Source organism: Peromyscus eremicus, chromosome 17 (genome assembly GCF_949786415.1).
Source record: "Peromyscus eremicus chromosome 17, PerEre_H2_v1, whole genome shotgun sequence".
Taxonomy (NCBI): domain Eukaryota; kingdom Metazoa; phylum Chordata; class Mammalia; order Rodentia; family Cricetidae; genus Peromyscus; species Peromyscus eremicus.
Window position 1 is genome coordinate 49,631,635 of NC_081433.1, and position 21,288 is coordinate 49,652,922.

Genomic DNA, 21,288 nt, shown 5'->3' on the forward strand with positions numbered 1-21,288 from the left:
TAATAAGTTACCATGATTTAGTCACTTTTAACAACACACAGTTATTGACTCGTGGTTTCTGTGAGTTGGGTCTCAGCACAGTTTAGCTAATGTCTTCTACTCTCACAAGGCAATAAGGAGGTCAGTGGGACTGCGTCCTTATCTGAAGACTCGGTAGGGAGGGGTTACTCCCAGGCTCATTGAGGTTGGTGAGAAAATTAATCTCTCTGTGCTCATGGAATGAGGGCCCCCGCTGCGTGCTGCCATCTTAGTGGGGGTTTTATTGTTGTGAAGAGACACCGTGACCACAGCAACTATTGGAATGGAAAACATTTCGTTGGGGGCTGGCTTACATTTCAGAGATTTAGTCCGTTATTGTCATGGTGGGAAGCATGGTGGCACACAGGCAGACATGGTACTGGAGAGGTAGTTAGAGTTCTACATCAGGATCAGCACGTAGCAGGCAGGCAGCAGGAAGAGAGAGCAACACTGGGCCTGGCTTGGGCTTCCGAAACCCCGAAGCCCTGCCCCAGTGACACACTTCCTCCTACAAAGCCATCTACTCCAGCAAGACCACACTTCCCAATAGTGCCACTCCCTGTGAGCCCGTGGGGGCCATTTTCATTCAAACCATCACACTGCCTGTCAACTAGAAGTTCCTCTTCCCTTGCAGAGGCCATTCATAGTCTCGGAGATCAACCCACGTGCCTTTCCAACATGTCTGTTATGTTCTCAAGCAACTACAGTCTATGAAGAAAGTATCCTTCCAAGACAGAATGACACATAATGTGACAATTACAGGCTCTCCATTAGTCTTTTCATAGTCTAGTGGTTAGAAGCACATCATACTCAGAGGAAGGGACTGTACTGCACACATGAGTTTATGAACCACATTCTTACTGTTTGACTTTGTTTTCTTTTTGAAGATCACTTTATTTGATAGCAATATAACCATTGCAGTTTCATTTTTATTTAAGTATTTCTGTAGTGTTTCTACTTCTGTCCTTTATTTTTAAGGTACCTGAATGATTGAGGGTGAGACATATTGTAATGAATATATACTTGATTCATTTGTTTTTTTAAAAAACTTAACAAATGACCTCTGTCTTTTAATGGTCTATTTTTTTTTTTTCTGGTTTTTCGAGGCAGGGTTTCTCTGTGTAGTTTTGCGCCTTTCCTGGAACTCACTTGGTAGCCCAGGCTGGCCTTGAACTCACAGAGATCCGCCTGGCTCTGCCTCCCGAGTGATAGGATTAAAGGTGTGCGCCACCACCGCCCGGCTTAATGGTCTATTTACATAATTGTATAATAATAATATTCAATGACAGATTTTTTTTGTTTGTTTTGTTTTTTGAGACAGGGTGTCTTTGTGTCTTTTTGGCGCCTGTCTTGTATCTCGCTCTGTAGACCAGGCTGGCCTCGAATTCACAGAGATCCTCCTGCTTGTGCCTCCTGAGTGCTGGGATTAAAGGCGTGTGCCACCACCACCCGGTGACAATATAATTTTTATATGTTTGGATTAGTTATGTTTTATCATTTTATGTTTACTTTCTTTATTTTTGTTCTTCTGATTCTTGCTGCCTTTATCTTATCTGGGTACTTTTTTAATATTCCATTTTAATCAATCATATCATTTTGATTATATCTTTGTCCAACTTTTCAGTAGTGATTGCCTCAGTGACTAAGAATGCATACCCTCATTTTTCACAATCTGTTTATAAATTATGTTTTATGTGTTAGTTCAGTAGTATGATGGTTAACTTTAGTTGTCAACTTGACACAACTTAGAGTCACCTGGGAAGAGAGTCTGAATGAGGTATTGTCTGCATTGGGTTGGCCTGTGGGCATGGCTCTGGGAGATTATCTTATGTTAATTGATGTGGGAAGACCCAGCCCACTGTGGACAACATTGTTCCCTAGGCAGTAGGAAGTCTTGACCTCTGTGAGTCTAGGAATTAAACTAAGCAGTAAGAAAATGAGCATGAATGTACTTCTCTCTCTGCTCTTGACTGTGGCTGTGACTTGACTTGCTACTTCAAGCTTCTGCCGCTGTGAGTTCTGTGCAGTGATGGACTGTAACCCGGAATTATAAGCTGGAATAAGCTTTGTCTGCTAAGTTCCTTTTCATTGGGGTATTTTATTACAGTAACAGAAATGAAGGTAGAACGAGTGGGAATGGAAAAATGCTGCCACCATAGTGGTTCCTTTACCTTCTCCTTGAAACCAGGAATATTAGTATATTAGTTGGTGTGTCTCTGTGTGTATGTATGTGTGTTACTGGATATTGAACCCAAAAATTGCTGAACAAACACTATCACTGAGCTATACTTCCAGCCCTTGATTATTCCTTTCTATTATCTAATTTAAGAACTAAGAGAAAGGGAGCATTTACCATAATTATTGTTCCCTTCCATCCAATTTTCCAAGCTTCTTATATCCCTTCTGTCCAAATAATTCCTTCTTATTTATTTACTTATATTACATGTTTCCTTTTTCTTTTCTTTAATTGCTTCATGGCCTTCTGGCTAAGATCACATGTACTTTTGTTTATTTGTTTTACAGTGCTAAGATTCAAACTTGGCATTACAAACATGTAAGCCAAGGGCTGTACCACTTAACTACAGCCTCAACCCTAAAAAATTCCTTATTATTATTTATTATTATTATTATAAAGAGCTTGTAAATTTAAAAAAATCGCTTAGCAAAATCAACCAGACTAAAAGTCTGTCAGCCACAAAAAAAAAACCAGAGCCAAAAAGAAGCAATTCCTCTAGCAATGCTTTGTTAATTGGTAGCGTTTTAATGAAATGGCCCCTTGTTGTATAGACAGGGAAGCTGGTCCTGAGGGAGGCTTCCCAGAGAGCCTGAATCTCAGTCATGGACCACTGTGGAACCAGCAGTCCCTGCAGATCAGCTCTTCTAACCAGAAATCTTCTTCATCTTTCTTTTATAACAAGATGCCTTCAGGTGGTCTTCATTTGCTGAGTGGTGTCATTTATGAATCCAATATTCTGGGTGACAGTTTACTTATTTGAAAAATTGTGTCATCAACTCCTTTTTTTTTTTTTTTTTTGGTTTTTCGAGACAGGGTTTCTCTGTATAGGTTTGCGCCTTTCCTGGAACTCGCTTGGTAGCCCAGGATGGCCTCGAACTCACAAAGATCCGCCTGACTCTGCCTCCTGAGTGCTGGGATTAAAGGCGTGTGCCGCCGCCGCCGCCGCCGCCGCCGCCGCCGCCGCCGCCACCACCACCACCACCACCACCACCACCACCACCACCACCACCACCACCCGGCCATCAACTCCTTTTTATTCTATGTAGTTTTAAATGAGATATCTTCACCTGTTGAAAATTTTCTTCTGTAGTTAGTATTTCTCTGGATACTTTGAATGTTTTACTTTTAGCTCTTACTTTTCAGCAGTATTGGGTTTTCTTTGGGTAGGGATGGGTTTTTAGGTTCAGTCACTTTATTGTTTTGATATCCATGCAATTCTGAAATATCAGCATTATAAAACATAATTTTTTTGAAGTATGAGCATTATAATATATTATTTAACTGTCATATTTGTAGATAGTTTTACATGAGATTTAGATGGTTTTCCAACATTATTGCCATTATTTCATGAAAAAGTCTTCAGTCTTTGGCAAGATCTTTAGTTTGGTTTGTTGTATTTTGATATGTTTGGTTTTTTGGCTAGTGGAGGGCTCGAGATCCAATCTAGGATTTTGTACATGCAAGGCAAGCACGATGCCATCACACTCCATCTTCAGCCCTGTCAGTGGATTTGAAATAGGTTTGCATTGTACCATTAGATGTGTAGAACACTGAACTTCTGAGAGATGACCAGTCGAGACCTGGATGTGATGCTTGTGAAGAGATGGAATGTTAGGGATGGAGGGCTCTCGGGAGACTAATTTCACAGTAGTTAGTAATGCCATTAATTTTTGTTTTATTGGTGCGACAGTTTTCAATCTCAGTTCAACATGACGACTGCGAGGTCTCCACTTAACAGTTTCACTTACATATACTACTGTATAGTATTGGTACTATTTAAGGTTAACCTTGATTCTTCAGGAAATAATACTAACATCAGTGATTTAAAGTTGTACCTAATAAATATTTCTCCACTAGTGCTAATACCCATGATAAGCTTAAATAATTTGAAAATGTAAATATATTTACACTGGCTTTTTATTTTTGTGTATGAATGTAGGCATGTACAGATCATGATCAGAGGACACTTGAAGTAGTTGGTTCTCACCTGCTACTTGGATGAGGCAGGCCTCTCTTTTCTTTGTTTTCTATAATTAAACATTGTTTCTATAAGAGCAGAAAAGTGTTGTATCCAATGAAAACACTGCATCTCATAGTCCTGAATTTGGAGGCCAGGTTTCAGGAAGCACTGGTGTTGAGGGAGTAACAGTGCACACTGTACTTGTGTATTCAGAACCAAGGTTTCAGGGACATTGCAGCATGTGATGTGGATGAGATTTTGAATTAAACATTGGTCATATGTGTTAGAAAATACTACAAAAGGGCATGTCTAACCTTCTAACTTGTCTGGACCACGTTGTTATCTACAAAGTTAACACTTGAAAGCTATGCAATATATTTTACAAAAGAAATTGCAGAAAAATCTCAGTCTCATGATTTTGTTTTGGGCTGTATTTATAACTATCCCACTCTCCTTTAACTCTGTGGAAAACTGTGTACCTTTTAAAAAATGAGCTCACATATATACTATGACACATAATAGGTTAGAGGGAGTACCAACCTCATACCTTACTACTGTAGAAACTCAGGCAGAAGAATCCTTTAAGCCTTGACTCTGAAAGTCAGCCTTGGCAATATAGTAAGACCCTGCCTCCAAAAGCAACAATAGCAAATGCCCCATGACATAGCCTTTTTCTCTCGAACCACACAATGTAGAATTTATGAGATTGACATTTGAGGACGTGGAACTTAACGTGGAACAAAACTACCTCAAACACTTTCTGAATGTGACTTTCCCATTCTTTTTACAACATGGCTTTATTCTTAGCCCAGTTGTTGATTATGATCAGTCACTAGAGTCAACAAGCTAAAAGTTATCTTTGCCTTTTACTGTCTACCAAAGGCAAACGTTACCAGTTCTCTTTCCTAGCTATTACTGAGCCCTTCGGTTTCTGCCTTACCTTAGGCATTTCTTCTTTTGACTTCTGAATCTCCAGAGCCATTTCCTAATTTATACTCCCTCTGGTCTCACATGGATCCCTTGTTTATTCGTGCGTGTGTGCGTGTGTGTGTATGTGCACATGCATGTGCACACACATACTCACATTATCCTGGGCCTCCTTGTAGTGCCAGACAAGCGCTCTACCATAGAGCTACATCACCCACCCCCATCTCTCTATTCTTATGTGTTAGTGAATATGAGGAGGGACTGAAAATATAATTGTAAGTGAAAAAAATTAGAATTGTAGAAATGTTCATTTCTATAAAAACATGCTCATATGCATCGATACATATGAATAAAAGGATATTTGGGGGGATAATTCCATTAAAATTTAAAGTTCTAAAATATTAGCTTTATAAATGTTTAATGATTTCTTTATTTTTTTAAATTTTCCATAGTGAACCTCCTATATTTATGAGAGAATACACATATATCTGTAAATGAAGTAAGTTCAATCAAAAGTAATTTGTGAAAAAAATTGTTCAAAGCCTCCATTTTAATCATTTATAACACTACTGGTGACTTAGAAAAATTTAAGCTATACTAGAATTAGAAGTCAGATTTGTAGAAGGTTAAAAATATGATTGACAGTCAGGAAAATGGAGATAATGAGTATAAAAGTACATTCACCACACACTGATACAAGATAATAGATGGGGAGAGTGGATTAAGAGCTCTTTAAGTTTGGAGAAACTTTAAACATGATTGTAGGTTGAAGGAAGAGAAAGTAGATAATTAGATAATCTGGTCGTTTTGCTGAAGCATGTGAATAATTTCTAGTAAGGTAATTCCATGTTATCAATAAGCTGTATTTGGAAATGAGTCAGTCTGTGCCTAGGGCTAATCATCTGTAGTATTCTAACAGGGCATACCTGAGAGCAGAGTATGGTTTAAGTCTGATAACTAATGTACAACACATTTTTGAAATCAGCAGTGAATATAAAAGTTTGTATGTATTGTGTACTATGCACATAGACGTCTAAAAATGGATTGGGTCTTTTTAAAGGCAAAAAAAATATAGTACTTTGGGTTTTAATGAGGAAAACATCCTTAAAAACCTCTTTAGTGACTCTAAAGACATATGCAGTCTCTGTTTTAAATAATTATACTGGAGTTTAATGACTTCTGTTCTCACGGAATTTACATGGTGGTATGGCTGTAGGAAGTGCCAGAGCTGCTTAGTGTAGTATCTAGATGTGGCCAGTATTATCCAAAAGAAAGAAGTGGCATGTGGATGTGCCTAGGTGGAAGGGCAGTGTAGCCCCACTCATTCTTTAAACTTAGTACATTAAATGACAAACAGGGAATCCTGCAAAACCTGGCATCTCTGTATGGAGGCAGGCCCAGCTCTTCAAGAGGAGGGAAGCCAAGGAACAATGAGGAAGAGGTATGCTTTCCGCATGCTCAGTACCTCCGCCACGCAGCCATTTTTAGTTCATCGCCTTCTTTTCTTGCATGGTTTAAATGCTTAACAGTTTTTTTAAGATTTTGTGAGTCTATAGGAACCTGTTAATATATTTTGACTGACATGCTGTGTCATAATTTTGCCCCATAACTGTTACTCAGTCTTCTGAGTTTCAATTTCTTTTCTTTTGATATAATTTAAAAATTTGTAATTATAACACATTTCTTTCTTTGCAGAAAAATTGCTTTAAATTAAATACTTGAAAGCTAATATTTCATTTTCATTAACCAAATTTCAGAACTTTTGTTTCTTGTATTCAGATTAACACTTTTCTATAAGTTAAGGTTTTTTAGCAGTAAAGATGTTCACAGTTTTCCTTTTAAGTGAATGGTTTTTTGTTGTTGTTGTTCCTATTTTAGGTTTATCTGGCAAGACTGAGGCAAATAAGACTACAGAATTTCAATGAGCGCCAACAGATTAAAGCCAGACTTCGTGGTGAGAATGTAGGTAAAAATAAATTTTTCAAAAAGTAATTAAGTAATAGATTAAGCTTAAACATGCCATGTCCATAATGCTAAAAGGTAAAACTGTTAAAAGAAAATGAAGGTCAAAGGCCAGGAAACTATCTGTAGCAATGAAGTAAGTTTTAAGTACATGATTTCAAATTGGTGTACCTGAAAGTTTTCCTGTGTCCCGCCCAGTCCTGCAGCCGCTCAGACCCAAGTAAACACATAGAGGCTTATATCAATTATGAGTTGCATGGCCGTGGCCTATGGCTCAATTTTCTTGCTAGCTAGCTCTTATAACTAAACTCAGCCCATTTCTATTAATCTATATGTCGCCACGTGTTCCATGGCTTTACCTGTGTGCCATTACATGCTGCTCCCTGGATGGCAGGATGGCATCTCCCCTGCCTTTCCTTTTACCTTTCACTATCTCCCTTGGGTTTTCCTGCCTGGCTCCATCCTGCCCTGCCATAGGCCAAATGGCTTTATTTATCAACCAATCAGAGCAACACATATTCACAGTGTATAGAAAGACATCCCACAGCAAATTGGTAAGCTCATTTGTTCCATAGGGATTTTAATAGAGAATATACCTGATGTCCCTAAAGGACTAAAGACCACTCGACAGCGCTCTTTACTGTCTTGATCCGGAGGGCTCAGCTGCATCTCTGGGGAGAACGGACAGTGTCCAGTGGTTTCATTTCACATGTGTCAGTGCAGGCGGAGGTGGCACTGAGCTTGGCTGCTGTTTGCTAAGTGGTGTGTTGACAATTGTTCTAGAAAGAAGCTAATGGTACCAAAGGACAAGAACCAACAGAAGAAGCTGACTTGAAGCTCAGAAAGATGGAGTCACTTAAGGTATAGACGAAATTATATAACTTATTAGGAAAATGAAAGCTGAGAGAGAGAAGTTTGTTCTTAATCTTTTTTATATAGATGGATCATTTTCTTATCTTTCTTCAACTTTTGATTTCCCCTTTATCTGTCACCTCACCATTTCTGGAAAATAGCATTTTTCTTCTGTATACAACATTTATGAAGAGTAATTATGTGAAATTATGATGTGAATACATAAAACTGTGACACATATAATTCTGTAAAAGAAACAGCCAGAGTGGGCTTACTCCTGTAATCGCAACATTCGGTGGGCTGAGGCAGGAGGATTGTTATGAATTCGAGGCCAGGCTGGATATATATAGATATAGATATAGATCACAAGACACTGTCTCAAATGAAATCTGCAAGTTTCTCTGAAGATGAATGGAATTATGTATAACAATTGTCTTAAATGTTTACATTTTAATTTCCGTTCCAGTGTATTAGACTTACTTTCACTTGGCAGCTATCCGCTGATCCTCTGTTGTCCAAGGTTAGAGGGGTACAGAATGAGTGTACATTTTCGTTCAAGAACCACACACATACTTCTCTGTTGGCTTCAAAGTCAGTGTCGTTTTAGAGCCGGGTTGGAGGATGGTTTCCATAGGCTGTCCTCCTGATAACTAACTGTGTTAATGGTTTTCATTTTCAGGCCCAAACAAATGCACGAGCTGCTGTACTGAAAGAGCAGCTGGAGCGGAAAAGAAAGGAAGCCTATGAGAGGGAAAAGAGAGTGTGGGAAGAGCATGTAAGACTTTCGTACTTAACTCTTCTTGAATTCATGTCCTTGGGCTCTTAATGAGGAGGCAGTCGCCTTCCAGTTTGTAAATCTTGTAGCACTGAGGATCAAACCTAGGGCCTTGTATGTGATAGGCAAGTGCTCCATGACGAAGCTGTAGCAGCGCTTTTTTCTGATTTTTATTCACTCTCCTTTCTCCCTCTCCCTCCCTCTCTCCTTGTCTTTCCCTCTCCCTTCTAGCCCTATCCCCAACCAGCATCCTTTGCCTTCCAAATTGAAGGTTAATCTGCTACTGATTTATACTGCTACCTCAAGATCTTTTAAATGACTCTCTAGCCTATGTGCAAAAAAGCTGTGTCATTCTGTGTGGAATCCCCTCTGCTCTTCTGCCTAAAAGAGGCCATTCCTCCCGTGTGGATGATTCTAGGTTTAGAATGTACTTTATTTCCTCGTAGGACTCTGCCTGCATTGGGGCTGTACTCTCCTGTTCACAGTTCTGGTTCTTTTCCTTTGTTCATATATCCTTGTTTTTTCTGTTAGGTTGGTTTTTGTTGTTTTAATCCTGTTGGAATTTTTATAGGTATAATATTATTAAACGTATGAGTTGAATTTAAGAAGCGATGTGTTTATCGAGTTTTATCCAGGAACATGTTAATTTTATGTGTCTATTCATTATTTTATATCCTAATTTTTGTATTAAAAATTTTTATTATAAAAGTTACTTGTAGATCATTTCTAATTTTATTGTTTTCTATCTCTAACAGAATATTACTCGTATTTGGAGAAATGGTAGATTTTTGCCTATGTTTTAGGTCATAGTTAAGTTTCCTGTTTTATAATTTTCATTTAATTTTGTGAGATTTTACAATGCAATCTTGTCATGATATGTTGCAACAGCTCCTAGAGTTTATTATTTACAGTATGCCAGCAGTTGTAACTACTGTGCATGTACTGTTTTTCTTTAATTTTGACTACTTTACACAGTGGAGAAAATACTTACATTGCAGTCACATTTACAGTTTCGGTTAGAACCTGAACTGACCGTGGGTTCTTACACATTTTTTTCTTTGCTTTCTCTACAGTGGGCCTTTTGTTATTATTGTGTTAATTGTTGAATTAGCTAGAATCTCTCAGACAGTGATGAGTAATAATAGGGATGCTTTGTTCTTGTCCTTAGCAGAAACGATCCAATATAGCACTGTGTGCTATAGTAGGAAAAAGTAATAGTTTTATGTCTCACTTAGCCAATTTTTTTCAAGGATCATGAATCAAAGAGTCAGAACTCTAGAGCTCAGAAATGAGACTAAGAATTTCTCAGTAAGTTCTCTTTTATTTATATCCAATGTAATTTGGAAGTCAGCCTGGGCAACAAGCACACACACACACACACACACACACACACACACACACACACAGTAGGTAGTATGTCAGTCTCAAATCAACACACATATATGCTGTGGGATGGTCTGTATGTCAAGTGTGTTGCTGATTGGTCAATAAATAAATCACTGATTAGCCAGTGGCCAGGCAGGAAGTATAGGCAGGACAAGGAGGAGAATAAAGCTGGGAAGTGGAAGGCTGAGTCAGAGACACTGCCAGCCGCCACGATGACAAACAGCATGTGAAGATGCCGGTAAGCCACGAGCCATGTGGCAAGGTATAGATTTATAGAAATGGATTAATTTAAGCTGTAAGAACAGTTAGCAAGAAGCCTGCCATGGCCATACCGTTTGTAACCATTATAAGTCTCTGTGTTTACTTGGTCGGGTCTGAGCGGCTGTGGGACTGGCAGATGAGAGAGATTTGTCCTGACTGTGGGCCAGGCAGGAAAACTCTAGCTACACATATATGTGTGTATGTATGTATGTGTATATACACATACACATCTGACTTATGAAACTTCAAGTCAATGTTTTAGCCCTATTGAAAATTTTATATTTAAAACTGAATGAGTTTTGTAAACCTACGCTTAGAAGGAAGTAAATATTCTAGACTTAGCCATGTGATCAATTTCATTTTAAAAATTGACTTTTTTTTGGTTTTTAAGACTTTATGGGTTTTGTCTTCTATAAAACTTTGTGGGGTTTTTTTTTTTTGTTTGTTTGTTTGTTTTATTGCTGCCTGGGGGCCAGTCTCCAGCAGCACATGGGAATCCACTGAGTCAGTATATTAAACCTTTTTTATCTGAGGGCGTTAAGGGAAAATGACACTTGCATACTCTCTTAATGGTTTCCTTTTTCTGTTCTTCTAAATTCTTTTTCTCTTTTCTTATCTCTACCGAGAAATGTCCCTTCTGTCTCTCTTGATATTTTTCTTCTAACTCTATCTTTATTCTTGATGTTTTCCTTCTCTCTTAATGTTTTCCTCCTAATTCTCTCATTCTTGATGTTTTCCTTTTCCTTCTATCTTTATTCTTCCTTATTTCTCATTCTTGATGTTTTTCTTCTCCTTCTATTTTTTTTTTTCCCTTACAGCTTATAGACCCAAGCAAACTATTTTAGGCAATATAGAAATTCCAATGTGGTTACATTCTGTTTTTCAAGTGAGTGATTACAATGAATGCAAGTAAAAAACAGCATGTTTTCTATATCCTTTAACACAGTTAAGCATTTTATATATTACAGGTGAAAAACAAATTATCCCCAAGAACCCAAGCAACTTGTCATAGATTAGCAGAGTAAGCAAGCAAGGTGTTCTTCTCAGCCATTTCTTTTACTGGCAGGCTGTGTTTTGCAGTTACAAAGGAAGGACCAATCATTTTATTATTTATCTATCTTGAAAGGTAATCTTATAAGGAACCTTAAAAGAATCACAAACTTAAACTTTTATACATGAAAAACAATCAGTCAGCTCTACTTTAAATCTTTAGGTCGCATACTCACTCGTCAATAGTTTTTTACATCAGGAGATTGAGGACAGAAATGGATGTAAGGAATTAATCATCACCTTTGGTCATCAACCAATCCTAGCAAGAAAGGCACATCAGCTAATGATAATTGGGCTGTTTGTTCTTGTTCTTTGACCTTAAAGAGTTCTTCATTCAACAATGTGCCTTTCTGAAACTTTAGATTGTTTTCTTGGGGTTTTTCACCTTAAAGCTATTTAACAAAAACATCTTAGTCTAACTTTATTTTCAAAGCTTTGTTTCAGCTATGATTCACTCTGAAACCTGTGAACACATCTCCCCTCATTAAGGTTAAAACAGTTTAAGCTAGGTGGGCTACTTGGACTCAGTTGTTTTTCTTAATCATTAACATAAGTCACAGTCTATATGGCTCCTCAATAGAAACTCATGTGTTCTAGCTGTGTGAAACTTCCTTGTTTTATTTTTAATTATCAAAACTCTATTTAAACTAACATCATTATTATTATCAGTTAGACAGTACAGCTTAAGAAGAAATCATCTTCATAATAATCCACAGGTAAAAATGCCCAGTAGAACAGTATGTTTTCATGAGATAATCACACTACATTACAGGCAGTGGGGATCTCCCCACACCCATTCACACCATGCCAGATACCACAGGAAAATGACAGCAGCAACATGTGAAGGCACAGCAGAAGCAAAATACATCCCGAAGTCTGTGGTCTCAGGGCCTTGCCTATCAGAGATTTATCCCTCAGGGTTTTTTTTCCTGGTGGGCCAGTCCCCTGAGGTCCCTTGCCATCTGCTGCTCATCTGACATGGCCACCAGCAGTTTTGTTTTGTTTTGTTGTTTTAAACCTATCTCACTTTTAAGAATTTCATATATGAGTACTATATTTACACTTTCACTCTATAGCCTCCGCCTTCCAGTTCCTCCTAATAAACACACCCTATCAAACGCATGACCTTGTTTTCTTTAATTATTATTATTGCACACACATACAGACACTCACATACAAGCTACTGAATCCATTTAGTGTTCCTCATATGTATGTACTTAGGGCTGACTACATAGGATTGGCTAGCCTATCAGGACTTATCCCTGGAGCAGACTGATAAAACTTGTTTTAGAGTTCAGGGTTTTTTTATTTTTTATTTCCCATTTGATAGCTTTCTGAATTGAGGGATCAATGAAATGTTTTCTCCTTTGATAGTCCAGGTACATTATTATATTGTGTCACATCATTTTAGGAGTGTGTCTGTTTTAATTTAGGAATGACCCCCTTGAGCTCTTCCATCACATAAGCACGGCTTGTATTGAATCTGATTCTCTGGTGTCAGACCCTGTATAACTGGGCAGTCTGAACTTAGATGCTTGTCTGTTACTTTAGGCTTCTCTCAAGGTTGAGTTTAATACAGAAATACTTTACTAATTACACATTATAGCTTCCTTGAAAATACTGAGACCAAGATAAGGAATTTTCGCACTCAAGTTTTTTGCCATCTTGATCTTAGAACAAAGCTAAGAATTGCATGACAGTTTGGGTTTTACTTTGTTTTGGAGACAGGCTCTCATAGCCCCGGCTATCTTACTATGTAGCTAAGGATGACCTTGAATGTTTTATCTTCTTTTCTCTAACTACTGAGTGCTAGAATTTGAGTCATGTACCACCAAGCCGGGTTTATGCAGTACTCGGGATGGAACCCAGGGCTTTGTGTTAGACAAATGCTAGACACCCTAATTGAGCTCTGACATCAGCCCTCCCTAGGGCACCTGAGACCATGTGCCTACATTTTCAGAGAGTCGCACTAGTATCTTAATTATATAATCGTTATGTTTATGTACATAGGAATTATGTGGATAAGAAAAACTTAATTTTTAGGGTTCTGAGTATCAAGTCCTTTCTTATATTAGACATATATTCTACCATTGAGCTAATCCTGGTCTGAAAGGTCTTTTTAACAAGTATAGATAAATGTAGACGGGGATGGCTTACATGGCAAAGTTCCTGCTATCGAAAGCTAAGGGACTGAATTCAGGTCCATAGCACTGATGTAAAAGCCAGGCAAGGCAGTGCACTGCTGTTATTGCAGTACTAGGGAGATGAGACAGGAAGATCCTTGGGATACTGAGCACCTACTCTAGAACAGATGTGCAGGATGTCAGTTAGAGAGCATACCTCCTAAAATAAGTTGGAGAATGACTGAGGAAGGCACATGACAACAATCTTCGGCCTCCATACATACACAAAAATAATTATGGCCAAATGGGGTATAATTTGTTGAGACACTGAGAGCATGGGTTTTTCTTTATGGGATTTCCTTTATGCCCTGTTTATAGGTGCCTGCCCAATAATTTAAAAAATGACTTTTAAGATAATCTTTAAAATCATGAATTAAAATGAACTGTTAGTTGAGAAGGACATTTGATGCTATCCTTTCCTTAGTGAAATTGTTTCAAGACATATGGTAACTTCTACTTAATTATTCATACAACTATATTACTTTTTGATCTTTTTGAATCTTAGTTTTCTTTGAATTTATAATGTAAAGCATTTGACTTGTGGATCACTGTTTCTTTTCTGTTCTAAAATGTCCAATGCACTGCCTAAACTTTAAACTCTGATTATACACAGATGGCTTTTTGTTTGATTTCTGTATTCTAAAGATCAGAAACTTGTTTTCTGCAAGTTAATTCATCAGTAATTCAATCTAAGCTTTTGGTACTTAAGCTAAATGACCTTATTTGATAAAGGTTAAATCAATAATTGTGTGCTTCACACTACTTATTTCATTTGATCTCTTCAGAGAAGAGAAAGTGAGCATCACTCTTTTGTTAGAGGAAAAAAGTTGAGTCTTAGAGTCCAAGAAGTAGTGAAAACTCACAACACTGCTAAGTTTGCGTTTGAGGCAGAGTGTAGAAGTGTCTGACTGATTCGGAAGGGCTGCTGAGGCTCCAGGGGCTGGGGAGGCTGCTCTCCTCGGCACCTCCCTCATCTGGCTTGCACAGTCAGTTCTTGCTCTGTTGTTGTTTCATTCTACTTCAGACCATTTAGTGTTTCTCAGTAACACAGAGATTGAGCTATTTCCCCTTCCACTAGAGTTTGCAACCCTTTAGGAGAGAACACTGAGCCTTCCTCATTCTGGGTGTTCACTGTCTGGATGGGGTTTGGTACAGATAGGAACATAATGCAGCTTTCAGTTTGTTAGTAGATGTTGTCTACTGAATTTGTTTACTCATAAAAGAATCATATTAGACTCATGTATTGAAATACTAGAAAGCAATTCTTCAAGAGAATTAACACAAGAGTCTAAAAATGTCACTGTTGTTCTCAACAGCAGTACTTCTAAGCACTTCCTTAACTTTAACTTTGATTGATTGGTGTCTGCTCCAGTTTTTATGAAATCACTTAATTTTTAAATGACTTTTAATATATTCTAAAAAATGCTGATGTTGTGCCAGACAATTTTAGAACTTATTCCTATTTCCATAGAATTTGAAAGCTTTGAATATACATTCTTGTGGTTTTTTTTTTTTTTTTTTTTTTTTTTTTTTTTTTGGTTTTTCGAGACAGAGTTTCTCTGTGTAGCTTTGCGCCTTTCCTGGAACTACTTGGTAGCCCAGGCTGGCCTCGAACTCACAGAGATCCACCTGGCTCTGCCTCCCAAGTGCTAGGATTAAAGGCATGCGCCACCACCGCCCGGCTGAATATACATTCTTGTACTAACAAAACAGTTTCAAATATTTTAGCTTGGCTGTTATGAGTTCTGAATACTTTAAAAATTTATTTCAAATCTTGAAATCAGTATGATTAATATTATTGGCCTGTAGTTAAGTCAATTGTGCCATTGTTTAAACAAAAAGATACTGGTATAAAAAATCTGGAAGCCTAAATATTAGAATTACCACTTTATGCATAGCTCAGTAAATACTACCTGAAATGTATACTTACTGAAAGTCTTAGTGATTAAGAAAGAAAAGAAGTAGCTCCATGCTACCAACAGCACACCTAATTCCACTGCTTCTTTATTTAAAAGTTCACTGTCTTGGGAGTTGGAAATATGGCTCAGGAGTGCTCTTGTGGAACACCTGAGTACAGATCCCAGCTCCCGTGTCAGGCAGCTCTCAACCTCTGAAACACTAGCTGCAGGAGAACCTCTGGGGTCACCTGTAACTCAGATGCACATTCACTGTGTGCACACACATTCACACAATTAATAATATGTTCTTAAGCTCACAATCTTTACGTTGATTAGAGTCTCAATGGCTAGTGCATGATAACTACAAACGTATATTGATATAATGTAATAAGTAAATTTTACTTTGTGGATCTGTCACTCACCCATTATTATTCATGTTGATACTTTTATAATAAGTGCCTGGTGTTGAAAGATGGGTTTTGGGGCTCTAAGAAAACATTACAAAATTGCAAGACATTTCAGAAGCATTTCTTTCTGAAATGTAAAATTAATAAACTACTTTTACATCAAACATTGTATTAGATTAAAATAAAGTAAATGTTTTATAAGACATTTACAGATTGCTTTTGTGTGTATTTATTATTTTTATGGATATATGTTTATGCTTGTGTGAGATTATGTGCACAAGTGTGTGAAGGAGTCCATGGAGGCCAAAAAGGGGCATTGGATCTCCTGGAACTGGAGTTAACAATGGTTGTGAGCTACTGTATTGGTGCTGGGAACTCAACATAGGTTCTCTGCATGAGAAGTAAGTACTCTTAACTACTGAGCATTCCTCCTGATCCTAGAAGACTTTTGGGGGGAATCATTTTATGAGATTGCTAGTGCAATGGTAGCCAGTCTTATTTAGGAGTGTTTGATAGACACATGGCTGTATTTACATAAACAACTGTAGGATTTTCTTGTTCACAGCAGCAAGCCTACACATACACTCAGTATATATCATAGTGTCCAACCCAGTGAGTCATTAAGGAATGAGAAATTATCTGTACTATACATAAAAGAGATCTTGGGGCTTTTTCTTTCTCCATGAAAATATGAAATCCCTTGTATTTAGCTGTGTATTTTGTCTCCTGCAGTTGGTCGTGAGGGTAAGGAGCTCAGATGTTTCTCTACCTTTGGAGCATCAAGAAACAGGAGGTTCTCCATCAAAGCAGCAGATGCAACCTGTTATTTCTGTGACTTCAGCTTTGAAAGAAGTAGGCCTGGTAAGTTTCCTAAAATTCAGAATTTCTCAAAGACTAAAGATTATTGTAAGTCAAAATAAATGTAACAAATTGGCATTAGTTCCTAATGTCTCCTTGTTGTTTTTCTAGAGAAAAATTATCTTCTTGAATTGGGGGGGGGGGGCGCGCTTCATCTGAATATTGGAACTTTTCTGCCCATAGATTTTTATCTAGAACTCTATCATGGATAAATATACCTTGAGCACTTTGCTTCTGAGGAGTCCCTGTATACAAAGTCAAATCAGTTTCAGATCCTGAGTGTTTAGGAGCAAAAGTCATGTTGTTGCTGATGGTACTGCACAGACCTGTACACGTGGCATTTGTAGTACTGAATGATGTTTTATGCTGTTAAACCATACAATGACAATTTACACAGCATGTCATTCTGTTAGGTACTGTAACTAATCTAGAGATGATTCGTGGTCTATGGAGGAGATATGTATGTTATATGCACTTACCATTTTAGACATGAGAATTGAGCACCTGTGGGTTTTGACAAGGGAGTAGAGAGAGCGTAGAACCAGTGTCTCACAGATGCATGTGTATAGGAGTGGGGGGCATTGTGCTGAAATGATTCTTTTCTACTTTAAAACAATTACTGACAGACTGGGAAGATGGCTCAGTGGGGAAAGGTGCTTGCCACAATGCCTGGCAATCTGAGTTTGATCCCTGAGACCGCCCCACGTGATAGGAGGAGAGAACGACTCCCACAGACTTTACCTGACTTCCTTGTAGTTGAAGCAGACCCAGCAGCAAGCCTACACATACACTCAATAAATGGAGTAAAAACATGTGAAAGCAACTACTGAAAATAATGTGGCAGACAGTTTTAGACCCTTGCCAGCGTGATTAGCAAGTTTTTTAAGAATAATATCTCTGTAGTACTTAAAGTAACTAACTCTAGGAACAAACTAACTATTTGAAATTTTGTAACATGGTAAATGAGGTTCAGTGTACTTAGTTTTTTTTAACCTTCTACTTCTGAGTCTCTGTATGCCACACAGATAAAACAAACAAAAATATGTGAACAAGTAAGTTTAAACTTGCAAGTGTGCACCAGGTTCCCTGTTAAAAAGACTGTTTTGGGTGAAAGGGCTCAGAATGTGGAGTGCCTGCCTGGACTTAAATGGCCCTGAAAACAGTCTGCTGAGCCCTACAGCTTAATAACCCTGTTTTCCTAACCCAGTAGCGACTGTCTGTGACTTGTATTTTTTGAGATTCATTAGATTTTTTTCATACTGCAGAGGTTATTGATTACTACACAGATTTCTTGCAGCTTTTGTGTTTATCTTGAAAATAAGGCAAAGTATGAAACTATCTTGCTCACTCTTCAGAGCCTGTGTAAGAGTCTTTTGTTCTCCCAGTAGGTTTCTCTCTTTCTGATAATGACTTTGCATGTGCCACATTGTTTACAGCAACTTTAGATTCCATTGTGTGGTTGCCTTCCTGGTACCCAGTCTCACATCTCAAGTAGCTGTTCATCTCTCTGACTGCTTTCCTGGGTAAAATCCTCCTTGTCTCATTTACATGTGTTACTTTAAATCTGATCACTATATTCTTTCATATTTTTCAAACATTATAAAATTTGAGATAATCCATGTGACTAAATGGTTTTTCTTACTGTGTTGTATTTATAGAAACTGCTTATTTAAAACTTTGAAGATTATTTAGCCACACTGTCATAACCTTCATAACAACTAATCTTTTCCTTTTCAAATAGTTTTAAATATTAAGTTTTTAAAAATATCTTTATTATACTAATCAGAAGCAAAATTTACATTATTAATGACACAAATGAATAGAAATCTGTTCTTGCTAACCTCTTTCCATAGAAAAGAAAGCTAGTTGTCAATTATGTTTAATGCTTTGGCTGTGTGTGTGTGTGTGTGTGTGTGTGTGTGTGTGTGTGTGTGTGTGTGTATGTACATAGAGATGGTTTCAAAATAACTCATCTGAATTCCTTAATCTACCAAAACATCCCTGCGACTAAGAATTTAGCTCAGTTAGTAGAACACTTGCATGAGGCAAGCTTGGTCCCCAGGCTGATTTCTTTTTATAGGTATTTATTTTATGTCTATGGCTGTTTGGCCCGCATGTATCTCTGTGCACAACGTGCATGCTTGGTGCCCTAGAGGCCAGAAGAGGGTGTTGGATCTTTTAGAATTGGAGTTACAATTGGTTGTGAGCCACCTTGTGGGTTTTGGGAATCACGCCCAGGTCCTTTGCAGGAGTAGCCAATGCTCTTAAGCACTGAGCCATCTCTCTAGCCCCAAGAACCATATTTTTTTAAAAAGCAAAAAATAACAACCCTTTTCCTAGCTCTAATAAACAAAGTATATGAATTTTCTTTTTATATATATATATATATATCTGTCATTGACTTTAAATGATCAAAAATTAGATACCAAAGAGGATATTATTAGCAGTAATCCACAAACATGACAAATGACTGAGAATTGACCTTTACATATATTAAGTTTATTAACTGATTGATAGTGTTTAAGTGTTTATCATTACTGATAAAAAAGCGATGTTAACATTGTACAGGAATGAGAGAAGTTTACAGGGGTCAGCTGAATGAAAAACTAAAAGTAACAAAAATACCAGTGGTTTTAGCATAGAGTTCTAAAATGGTTTTATCTCTTTCTCTTCAACCATCTTGTGTTTAAAGGACGGAAGTTTAACTGATACCCAAGAAACTTCAGAAGAAATGCAAAAGAGCAACAGTGCTATTTCAGTAAGTACAGTTTTCAAAGATTCTTTCAGACGTTTTATTTAATGATCTGCTTACTACACTGTAACTGTTTCAGAGTAAGCGAGAAATACTGCGTAGGCTAAATGAAAATCTTAAAGCTCAAGAAGATGAAAAGGAAAAGCATCCTCACTCTGATTCTTGTGAGATCGCTGGTCATAAAGATGCCAAAGAGTATGAGAAAGAAAATGCTATTTCCTCTGATCGTAAGAAGTGGGAGGTTGGAGGCCAGCTTGTGATTCCTCTGGATGAAGTGACACTGGATTCATCCTTCTCTGCAGGTGAGAGTATGTATGAGCATATCCATGTCCTGTCTTGGTTTAGCACTCACATAAACTTATATCCTGGCCATCCGAAGCAACCAGCATGTGGACGGGTTGAGAGAGGTAGAAGAATTCTGTGCATCTTCCTCATGGGCATAAAATATCTTCTAGTAAAATATAAAAAACATGAAAAATGCTTTGGCCTTTACAGTAGCAAGGATTTTTATATAAGAGTATAGTAAGAGGAGAACTAAGGAGATGTATTTACATTGTACTGTTTGAACCCTTTACACCATGTTAATTGGTTATGTTCTTGGTTCTGGTTGGAGTGAAGGGGGTTCCTGGTGGGTGAGACAGTGTCTCACTGTTATCCAGGACTGTCCTTAAACTCATAGTCTTCTTTCCTCTGTCTTCCCAGTGCTTAAATTACAGGCGTGTGTTGCCTGGCTCCCCCGCTTTAGGTTTTTTTGAGATAAAATCTTCCTATATATATATACCAGGCTGGCCTTGAACTCATAGTCCTCTTGCCTCTGCCTCTGAATGCTGGGTACATGCCATCATGCCCAACTCTAGCAGTAATTCCTAATGACAACAAGAGCAATAAAAGCTCAGAAAGGTCCCTTAGACGTTATGGTTTACCTAGCAAGAATTCCCAAGCACACACTGTGTTCTTATCTTACAATGAAGTAAGCGAGAAATACAATGAAGTATATGTTCTTTTTAGTTCACACTCGAAATAGGCAAGTGTGGCTATGAACAATGATCATTTTAACTGATTTTGAGTTGTACAGAAGCCCAATAATTCTTCATTGAGTATCTGCTGTATGCCAACCTCTCTGTAGCAGTAGAAACACGATGAAGTTAAGGCATAGTCCCTCTTCAGGAGGATAGGATGTAGTGGAAAGGGTTGCAAGTAGAAAGGCAGTTATAATTGATAACACACTAATAATAATGGGCCATTCTGAGAATACTTCAAATGGAAGAACTGAGTCTTTGGAAGCCAAGGAAGTAGTAAATGTGATGCGCTTGGTCAGAGCCCAGCCAAGGGTTTAGACAGAGAACAACCAGGACTCCAGGGTAAGAGGTTTTGTCTCATCATGTCTCACCGTGTAGCCCTGTCTTTGAGCTCATGATTGTCTTGCCTCTGTCTTCCAAGTGCTGGAATAATAGGTGTGTACCACCGTCCCTAACTCCCAGCTCTTGTGAAGGGAACTTGATATAACTCAACATGGATGGCTAAAACTCAATTTTCATGACAAGAAAATCAAACAAGGACCCCTGTCAGGGCTGCACAAATCCTTATTGTGAAGGGTTCTACATGTGACTCCAAGAAATAGTATAGATTTATTAGTATGGAAGGGAGAGTTTTGAATTGGGTCTTGCTGGTGGTTAATGTAGAAGCTCAACTGATCAAAGAACAGAGAATACATGGAAGTGCCGAGCTCAGCCACAAATAGAGTATCTATAACATGCACTATA

At 37.9% G+C, this 21,288-nt stretch overlaps 1 protein-coding gene across 5 annotated transcripts in view; it reads left to right on the plus strand.

Annotated features, from left to right (window-relative positions):
- Nek1 (NIMA related kinase 1) overlaps nt 1-21,288 on the plus strand; it is a 124,240-nt gene that overhangs the window by 61,991 nt on the left and 40,961 nt on the right. For 3 of the 5 annotated variants that reach the window (XM_059244861.1, XM_059244864.1, XM_059244863.1), the window contains 6 exons: nt 7,020-7,103; nt 7,887-7,964; nt 8,635-8,730; nt 16,648-16,776; nt 19,466-19,531; nt 19,605-19,833. In XM_059244861.1, coding sequence (XP_059100844.1) covers nt 7,020-7,103; nt 7,887-7,964; nt 8,635-8,730; nt 16,648-16,776; nt 19,466-19,531; nt 19,605-19,833 — 682 coding nt within the window. Of the gene's footprint in view, nt 1-6,498; nt 6,583-7,019; nt 7,104-7,886; nt 7,965-8,634; nt 8,731-16,647; nt 16,777-19,465; nt 19,532-19,604; nt 19,834-21,288 lie in introns of all 5 variants that reach the window. The other 2 variants (XM_059244859.1, XM_059244860.1) reach the window with 1 other exon arrangement.